General features: G+C 48.3%; 2 protein-coding genes across 2 annotated transcripts; both read right to left on the bottom strand.

The window, feature by feature from the left end:
- Positions 1-1,135: 1,135 nt before the first annotated feature.
- Positions 1,136-1,930, bottom strand: LOC128728389 (mastermind-like domain-containing protein 1). The gene has a single exon (XM_053822011.1). It carries the CDS (start codon positions 1,928-1,930, stop codon positions 1,136-1,138), a length of 795 nt encoding a protein of 264 aa, XP_053677986.1.
- A 75-nt stretch (positions 1,931-2,005) lies between these two features.
- Positions 2,006-2,587, bottom strand: LOC128729240 (homeobox even-skipped homolog protein 2-like). Its single transcript, XM_053822902.1, has one exon. It carries the CDS (start codon positions 2,585-2,587, stop codon positions 2,006-2,008), a length of 582 nt encoding a protein of 193 aa, XP_053678877.1.
- Between the last annotated feature and the right edge of the window lie 7,082 nt (positions 2,588-9,669).

The raw sequence follows: 9,669 nt of genomic DNA, 5'->3' as shown, positions 1-9,669 counted from the left end.
CGTTTTTCGTTTCGGTTTCGCTCACGAAGCCGGCATATTGAACAAATAGCATAACAAGTTACATCAATATTTATAGCCGTCCACGTATAGCACTCAACAAACGGCGCACAAACACCGCACTCTATGAGCACGGCGAGCGAGCGCGCAAATCTCGAACGTTCACTTATCCTCCTGGGCCGCAATGTCCCGATCGAGCTGCTGAATAAAAGATTGAAACAAACATTCCTATCGATTACGTTCAGGCCATCAGTATTTATTATTTTGTTGTAGAAACGTGTAATATAATCGCTAAAAAAGCTCTAAAAAGACGCCGCCTATGCGCGCGCGGTTCCGTCCGATACGGAGGATTCATTTAGATCGTTTGTATGTTGCTTTATTCTCGACTTAGACTTGGGGGAAAGGAAAGAATTGAACACCGAAATGGGCTCGTTAAAATGCGTGCGAGAGATGCCATCGGACTTCAGCTCATGCGCTTCTTAAAGAATAAAAACCATTGGGAATGGTCTGCATAAAAACTCAACGGAAGTCACGGAAGCTTAAAACAAACAACGAAACATAACCAGTTGCGGGTTAAAAGTCATCCATCCTCCGTTCAGTTCACATATATTTACGGGTGGGCGTCGAACTAAAACCTTCCAGATCAAGGTATAATGTGAATCATGTACAGGCGTACATCCATACGTTACATTCATACATACATTACATACATGTGCTTCAATGGTATTTGCAAATGGTTTCTTCATTTCGTTAATTAACACGTATTACGGTATTATCACAATGCGTTCAGAACTACCATATTTTAAATCAGCCGCCAGCGTAAACTCCTACTCCTCTATGCTGCTCTAATTCGTAGAACATTTTGAGTTCCACGCTCTCGTTTTTCATCGCCACATTATCGTTTTGCATCGTTGCTGACACATTTACCTAAATTGCTCATGTCCTTTCTTATCCTGTCCGCGCAGTGTCCCAACACGTGGGGGAAGGTGGAGGTGTGTGTGTGTGTGTCGGGGGGGGGGGGGGGGGGGGGAGGGGAGGGGAGAAAACTAGAGCCCCAACACAGGAGTCGCTGAGAGAGTCGATTTCGAAGGCAACAGGCATGGCGGCAAGGTCACGGGGAAGGTCACAGGGAAGGTGCTCAGTCTCGGCACGGCCTTTCGGTGTCCCCACCCTGCTCGATGCCAAGGGATGGTGGAGCGGGGATGGAGGGTGGCGGGGAGTCGGGATGACGGAAAAGGGCTCGATTAGCGGAACGGAAGAGATGCCCATGGGGCGAAGTGCCATGCTGGAAGTCTAGCTGTGGGGAGTCCTGCGGGGAATGTGCGAGCGAGGAGTGGGAGGAGAGGTGGGCACCAGGGACAGAGGAACACGAGGCAGGATCTAGGGAGGTGGTGGGTGGAACGGGTAGAAGAGCACCCACCAGAAGGGGCGAGTGACTCGGAGATCTTAGCGAAACCGGGAGCTGTCGATGTTGTTGCTGATGTTGCTGATGTTGCTGGTGTTGTTGGTGTTGCTGTTGGTGGTAATGGTGGAGGTGGTCGTGGAGAGGGTGGGAGCTGTGATGATGAAGGTGATGGTGGGTCTGGTGACGATGGGAGGACTGCACCAGCGCTCCTAAAGGCGACGACATGCAGGACGTCGAAGAGGACGTCGAGGACGACGACAACAGCGAAAGATGGTGGGATAGTCCTGACACCAGATCCCCCGACATCTTCGAGGTGGCGGGGGGTGGAGGGGAGGAGAGGGATCCGCCAGAAACAGCAAGCCCACCATGAAGGAGATGGTGTTGCTGCTGCTGTTGCTGTTGCTGCTGTTGTTGATGTCCTTGTTGCGAATGAGAAAGCAGCGGCGGCTGATGCGAAGAGGAGCTGGTGGAGCAGGACGGAGGAGTAGATGAGGAGGATGGGTGAGGGGGATGCAGCATGGGTAACATGGCCGCCGCTGCCGCTGCTGCCGCCGCCGCCGCAGCTGCCGCGGCCGCCGCTGCCGCCGCCGAAGGGATTGAAGATTATTCCAGCCTCGTAATGTAATGGCCGCTGGTCTGCTGAGGCGGCTGCTGTTGCTGCTGCTGTTGTTGCTGCTGCTGGCTGGTGTTGTTGCCAGCTCCACTGCCACTTCCATCGCCACCACTTCCACCGCCTGCTCCACCACTTCCAGCCCCCGATACCACGCCACCGCCCGTCTCCAGCTCGTTCGCTGACGTGTTGTTGCCAGCCGCCCCGGAGCTACCCGCTGGACCTCCGCCACCACCCGCCAGATTGGACGAGATGGCGCTGGTGATGATGGGCAGGTGGCGCGGGGGTACGGGGGGTAACCCAGCGGCAGCAGCAGCCGCCGCAGCCGCCGCACTAGGCGGTGTCATCTGTGACAGATCCGTCATGCTGATGGATTGGCTGTAGGCGGCTGCTGAGGCGGCTGCAGCAGCCGCTGCCGCTGCTGAAGCAGCTGAGTGTGTGTTGAGGTCCATCGGCTGAACGGCGGAAGGTGAGCTGCATGGAAGCCGGTGGTGGAAGGAGTAAGGCATGCTGAGCGAATGCAGCGAGTCCGACAGCAAGTACTGGTAGTTGTCACGTGGCGGCTGTGAGGACATTAGGCCGACGGCGGCTGCTGAGTTGCTGATCGCGTTGCTGTAGCAGTCGGAGGGTGTGGGTTGGCCGGCGGCTACTGCCGCCGCCGCTGCCGCCCCGTACGGGTTGTCGTACTCAGATTGGTAGATTTTGGCGGCGGCGGCGGCTGAAGGCGAACAAAGTGCCGTCGAACCGATGCTTCCGATGACGCTCGCATTTGGGCCACCACCGCCGCCTCCACCACCACCTGACTGACCGCCAAGCCCGCCGGAACCGAGCCCTCCACTACCTAGACCGCCACCGCCACCACCTCCACCTACACCCACGTGGTTGATGAGGCGCTTTTGTGAGCGCAGCTTTTCCTCGCGACGCCACTTCGCACGACGGTTCGAGAACCACACCTATGGCAGGGAGGTGGCGGGAGAACGCAGGAGGGTCGCAAGGGTGCGAAGAAATGAGAAGAGAACAGAGTGTTAGTATCCCGGAAGGTCCATCACCAGGTGGGTGGAAGCTACGCAAATTACAACCCCTTGAACCCATGAATTCCGTAATTATTGATTGCCCATTGATAACCGATAGCATACAAGTACAAGGATATTAGATCAGTTAATGAGGTTAGCTGTTGCAAAAAAAAAAATACAGTAAAAAACGTTACGATTAGTTTGGCTGCAAGAAAAGTCTACAAGAACAAAGAAAAGAGACGAAAACATCGTGGTTTGGCTGTTGTTTGATTTAGAGACATACGTAAATGCAAGAAAATAAAAACTGAGCATAAAAGTTCGGTGGCGCTCGCTGTTGATGAAGTTGCAGTTATGCTTCGTTGACCTATCAAGTGTGTGTTGGTTAGTGATGATCTGGAGCAAGAGATAAAGAACGGTTTGTCTCAAGGATAGTGTTAGAACGTCAGTTTCCAGTTTCTCAGGCAGGATTGTCCGTTCCTTTTCGAATAGGAGCTGGTTCGAGAGGAGAAATAGAACACACAAGAGAAGAGCATTTCTTAGCCAACTTTATAAGGATGCCATGGACATTTTGCTAATTAGGATGCATGCATGCATATAAATGCAGTTATAAAAAAAACAACTTAAAAATGCACCTTTAAATAAGGCTGCGGGTTATATAAAGGCTCACGCTTGCATTGAGGATTGAAATTAAGATTTCAAATGTTTTTGACAATGTTGTTGGAATAACTTTTTGGTATTCGAGATCCTTACAAAAACAAAATATTGATTTAAAGGGCTCAAATGCGCATTTCAACATCCGACGGGCAGGAAAAACTATTCGCAATCAACGACAGAATACTTAAAAAAAAAGATTCGATCCCTAGCGCATTTCCCGGCCCAAATTTCAACCCCCTTTTGATTTCGGCGTTCCCTCGCTTCACCCACCCACACTCTCGGTCCTTCATCCACACACATTTCCCCCCGTAACGTTGCTCTGCGCAAACTCGCTAAATGAGTGATGCCCATTCAGATGGAAATTTCTGTCGGTATGTGCATTCGCTCTCGTTTTATCCTTCCATGCCTATTGCTGCTTGGGTTTTTTTTCTTTTTCTCCTGTTGTCGCAAGGAAGTGGCCGTACATCTCACTCGGCGAAGGGATCACACAAGCCCTCCCGGCGCCCTTTCGCGTATTATCCAATCGTAGTGAAGCGTGAAAATAGAAAATCAAGGGGGCCATCATCCTTCCTAGGCCGCGCGGGCCATCCACCAATCGTGTCAGCACCCTCCTGGCTTAGTTTCGGGAGAAAATGTGCATTATACAACGGAGAAGGAGCACAAAAATGCAAACAAATTGTAGTAGCTTGGAAAAAAACAACTTGCAGATGATGGAAATGCAGTTCTCATACACTTGTTCGTGAGTCAATTTGACGGCAAAACATTTTGTGTACATTTCTGACCGATTCTACATGTAATAAGCTGAACTTCGATTAAATGCATCATTCAAAATTAGGCTCTTATTTTGTTTCCAAAACAATTACGAAAAGTACATGCAATTCTTCGTGTGTCGGTCGCACTGTGCAGCAAGCGAAATTAAATGTCCCAACAAAAGAAGAAACAGATTATCCCATTCGCACATTCATCCTTCCGCTGGCACCCTTTAGAACCGGACATCCAAGCACCCTTCGCTTCATTCCCATTCCCCGAGACGCCCTTTCGAAGGTTTCGCCAATGTTTCCCCTTCGTTGTGCCGCGTTGTGCCCTCGATCGGGCAAATTGGCGTTGTGCGAGTTTAGGGCGTTTTGATTGTTCCCACAATTGCCCTGTCGTCATCTCAATTACACACACACACACACGCGCACACGCGGCGGGAAACGGAGAGGACATTCTAGCAAAAAAAAAGAAAAGAGGGCTCTTGTGGCAGTTCATCTCGAACCGGACGCACATCCCTTAACCCAGAGATGTAAGATAGTAACGCGAGTCGGCTGATTATGGCACGAGGGAAAACGCTTGTTTTAATTTACAAACTCGACCAAACGCTGGGCCAGCGCTGTTGGACGATGGTGGGGGATGCTCTCGTTGAGCCGGAAGTATGGATTGTTCTTGAGACCCTTGAAGCAGGGAGCGCGAGAAATACGCCGGCAAATGGGACAAGCGGCACGAGAAAAGGGAATCTTTCACGCAGCCATCGAGTGAAGGAAACGGAAGGGCACACGCGAGCTCACGAAAATGCTGTACCACACCACCTCGGTACGCTAGTTCACATTCACAATTTTGCACTGTTCCTCACGGGAATGGGAATAATATCCTTGAACAGGGGGTCGGGCAAGGATCACGCACGCGGCCACGATGTTGCACAGACTGTGCCGATAGTAAAGAAGGGGTTGGACCGCGGAAAAGGACGAAGGCGAATGGCCGCCATTCATGCGTAACGCAACCGTCGGCGGGTATGGAGGTCAGTGAAGCGGACGTTGAAGCCTTCTCAGCCGGAAGTAATCGGTCCTCATCACCGAAATGGCTGGCGCTGTTCCATGGTATGCTCGAAGGATCGCCAAACCGAGCTCCTGTATCACGGGACTTTAAGGAGCAATTGGTTTCTTGGTTTTTAATCAACATCTCACAAACCGCTAGAAATGCACACGGCAAGCGAATCGATCGTAACGATGCCTGATTTCAGCTTCACCGAAGGATTTCCGTTGTATTTGACGCCAAATAAACGCCACGGATGTCTGAACGTCATCTGTAAAGCACTAACCGGTTGGTGATTGCAGGAAAATTGCGCAAACCCCACACGAAACAGACAGCAGCACAACGAAGGAGCTGAAGCCTTCCGAAGGTCCCTATAAATGGGAGCTGAACAGCCACCAGATGATCTTGTCAAACGTTGGAAAGGCGCGCCCGAATTAATGCAATCAATTCATTCGAAAGGACGATTATAATTTAGACCGGTCCGGGTGCATCGAACGTTCCCCCTATGGCGGGTCGAGCACGTGAAAGGGGGTTTGGTTTTTCTCCCGGAGCCGGGAAGCAAGAAAAATCGATAAATTGATCACGCCTCGGTGCGTCTCGCTCGCGATTGCGCACAGCTGCCTGTGCCCACTCGTACGGAACTAATCCAGGAAAATCGTCGCACCATCGACCGGTCCCGGAAAACCCGCGGCGCTTTTTCTCGTCGCCCTTGGGTACTTGATTCAAGGATTCGCGTCCCGTTCGAGCGTTGAGTTTTGTGTGTTTTCTTTGGCCCGTTTCATGTGCAAATGCATGTGCGATGCAACGAATGGACACCTTTTTTTGTTGTGCTAGCTCGCTGATAACGTAAATTGTGGCATACACGTACCGGCCAGGCTCGATCTACGTAAATGCGATAGGAAAATGTTGCCACTCCGCCATGCAATTCTCTGCAACCATACTGTACGATGAGTGTCGGATAATGTCGAAGGTTAAATGAGTAGCTCGATAGCGGTAAAACGCTGCCAAGTGGCATTGGAAATCTGGACGAAAATGGAGAACCTCCTACCATAGTTCACGTGCCATTCTTTTTCCTTCATATTTGGTAGCGAAACGTGCAATAAATTCGACCCGTTTCCGGAAGCACCGCGTCTTTAGCGAAGCGAAACTCTAGCAGCTTTCCGCCTGTTACTAGATCAACATGCTCGTCGCCTTCACACTTCAAAACGCATTCACTGTTATATAGATTGAAGCTTCGTATATTAAATTTCTGCTGCTAAAGCGCGTCTATCGAAATACCAACGTCTAAACGCTGGAAAGAAGAGTGTGGTTTTCCTGTTCATATTTCATGGCACTTCTTTCACATTTCTAGTGCCACTGAAAGTACTAAGTGATACTATGTGTAAAGGTACGGTCTGTTCTTCAACTATGTCGAGCATGTTCTAATAAATTCTTAATGAAACGAAACCCAAGCATTATGTTCAATGAAGATAATATATCTTCGTTGCTAGAGTGCTTAAGTAATTTTTGAAGATTTTCACGCTATCTTCATAGCTTTTTCTGTTAATTTTCTTCTATGCGGCGTATTAACTAATCTCCTCCAATACACACAATCGTTAGTGGTGTTAAAACTTCTCACAATTAGCTTATCGTTAGATGTTTGTTTTTAAAGTTAGTTAAAAAGCTATTACAAAAGGCAATTTTAAAATAAAAAAAAAAACAATCGAATGCTAGCAAGTACATTTGGGTAAGGGACATTTAATGATTTTTAGCAGTTTACTTACGCATTTGCCTTCGACAACCTGACTAGCAAGTACTGCAGCAGGTGCAGCGCAGCTTTTATCATGCAAGAGAATGCAGCAGCAAGTATTAATCCGTGTTGGGAGGTTTTTGCTTTATTTCGCACGTCGAGCGATATTTGATAGATGAGGTATTTTTTTGTCGATTGATTGTGTCCTAGCAGAAGATCCCATGGAGAAGGTTTTTTTTTTGTATTGCATTAACACACAAAACCACGTTTAGCACAATCTGTGGCGTTCGTTGATTTTCACTTTATTCGCGAAGGGTTTACCCAGCTTTTATCATTTCACTCAACAACGCGTCTGACGGTAGTGAGATGCAGTTTTAATTTACATCCATCGCCTCGCACCAATGCACCTCGCATTCCATCTTCATAATAGCATACACTTTCTCATAATCACACTGCCACATTCACGCCCTAGCAGGTAGCTCTCGCACTGCTTCCTGCACTACTAATCCTGCGGCAAGATGGCTATAAATTTTATCGCCATAAAACTCCAAGGACGCCAGCACACACGCCCGCAACATCCGCGTTGGTGATGAACGTACGGAGTCTGTTCAATTAATGCCTTGAACCGATCATCCTCCGATCCATCCGGACCATCCCACTCTCTTCAACGCTTACGAACGAATCTCACACGCTCTCTCGCTCGTTCCTCGGCCGATTCACTCGCTGTTGCTTCTCTCTTTACCGTGGAATGTTTGAAGACGCTGGTGACGCTTTCGTGCGGAACTATTAGAATGGTTTCGAACTGCTAGAATGTGGCGAGTAGGTAATCTCGCGAACAGGTTCTGGGTGTATGACGCCGACCATCGCGGATGGGTTTCAACACTTCGAGTTCGAGTAACGTCGCACAATTTATGCACAAGGCTCGATCGATCACGTTTGGGAAAGGGGATGAAGGTCAGCAATTCACAATCTGTCCATCCAAGAAGCCTTTCTGCTCAAGGTTTTGCCCCTGGACACGGGAAGTTCGCGCTCATCTACAACGCTCCACCACCATAATGACGTGTCACACAGTTGCCTCGACGGGTGGCTCTAGGGTAGGCTTTCTACCGAGGCTTTTCACTTTGTCAGCTTTCGGATCGCAATGGGGACAATCTGGCTCACGCTGCTGAGCCCATTCTTGGCCACTTGTATTTGCTGCTTTACACTGATGCTGGTTTGATTGCTGCTGGTTTTTGATTGTTTTGCTGGATTACTTTCGAGAACGACGCACTGGCAACAGGTAAATAGCGCCACACATTGTCACAATGAACAACATACTTTTTCTGGCGAAGGCTTCTACCCCCGAAGGCAGCGAAGATCGACGATCGCCACACCTACACTGGTATGGTACTCTGCCACGAACACCAGCACAGTATGTGAAGGTTTTGGCTATACCTCTCACTCTGAGCTTCTCTTTCTTTTACTGTGGCGCACAAACGTGCTCGTACCGGAGTTTGTCGGAACGAGGCAGTGTAGCTGCTTGCAGACACCATTCTCCACACACACAGCCTGGTTGTCGGACACTGGCAGTGCACAAGCGCACCACACCTGAAGAGTGTGCTACGCACAGCACATTAGCTTCTGTGCCTTGTTGTTGGTACTTTAGATTTAATATATTACGCGTCATAGCCATAGCGCAAGCATTGCATTGTCTTTGAATTCTTTTCATTCTCTTAATTTTAAATCAAACACAATGTCACATATAAACAACAATAAAACAAGGACATGGATTAAGGACAAACATCCAGGACGATAATAATGAGCGAAGAACTTGTTGTAGATGGTGTGTTGCTTCAAAACACTCATCCTAGCATTTGGTTCATGAGCCAATCTGTCCCTATTCGTACACACACACACGCTGTGCATGTGGGACAGCTTTTCAACGAAAATTGCAAACCTCGCACACTGGATCGGGTTTTACGTTGCTTTTTTTCTTCCACACAGCACAGCAGCGAATATCCATTTCGATTCGATACAAAACACTCTTTCTCTATATCGCTATGGCTTGATAATTTTGCTTTCTCTCTCGTATACTTTCTCCCTGCTCCTTGTTATTTTTACCAGTTTTTATTGATTACTGAATTTAAATTGCAATTCTATTTTTAGTACCACAAACATTCAAAGGGGTATAGGATGGCAATACAAAGAGTTCGCTAATCGCATCAGATGTCGTCTCTGTAGCGTGCTGTGGCTGATATTGGCCGTTGACAACTATGAATGAGCTTAGCTGCATATTAATGGAAATGTTTTATCTTAAATTTTCTAGTCAAGGGAAGTGATAATTCCATACTGCTAGATGTTTTATAAAACGAGAGAAAAAATATGCAAATTTCTTTCATTTTTCAACGTTACTTAACATTTTTAGCAGCTATAATAGCTGAGATTCTTAACAACCAATAGGGCAATTTAAATATGTCATCAAGCAAAACAT

The sequence above is a fragment of the Anopheles nili genome, chromosome X, assembly GCF_943737925.1.
Source record: "Anopheles nili chromosome X, idAnoNiliSN_F5_01, whole genome shotgun sequence".
Lineage (NCBI taxonomy): Eukaryota > Metazoa > Arthropoda > Insecta > Diptera > Culicidae > Anopheles > Anopheles nili.
The sequence above is the reverse complement of the archived record's forward strand: the minus strand, read 5'-3'. Positions and strand labels throughout refer to the sequence as shown.

Coding starts and splice junctions, on each gene's coding strand:
- LOC128728389 (XM_053822011.1), bottom strand. CDS start 1,930: ATGTTACCCATGCTGCATCCCCCTCACCCATCCTCCTCATCTACTCCT.
- LOC128729240 (XM_053822902.1), bottom strand. CDS start 2,587: ATGTCCTCACAGCCGCCACGTGACAACTACCAGTACTTGCTGTCGGAC.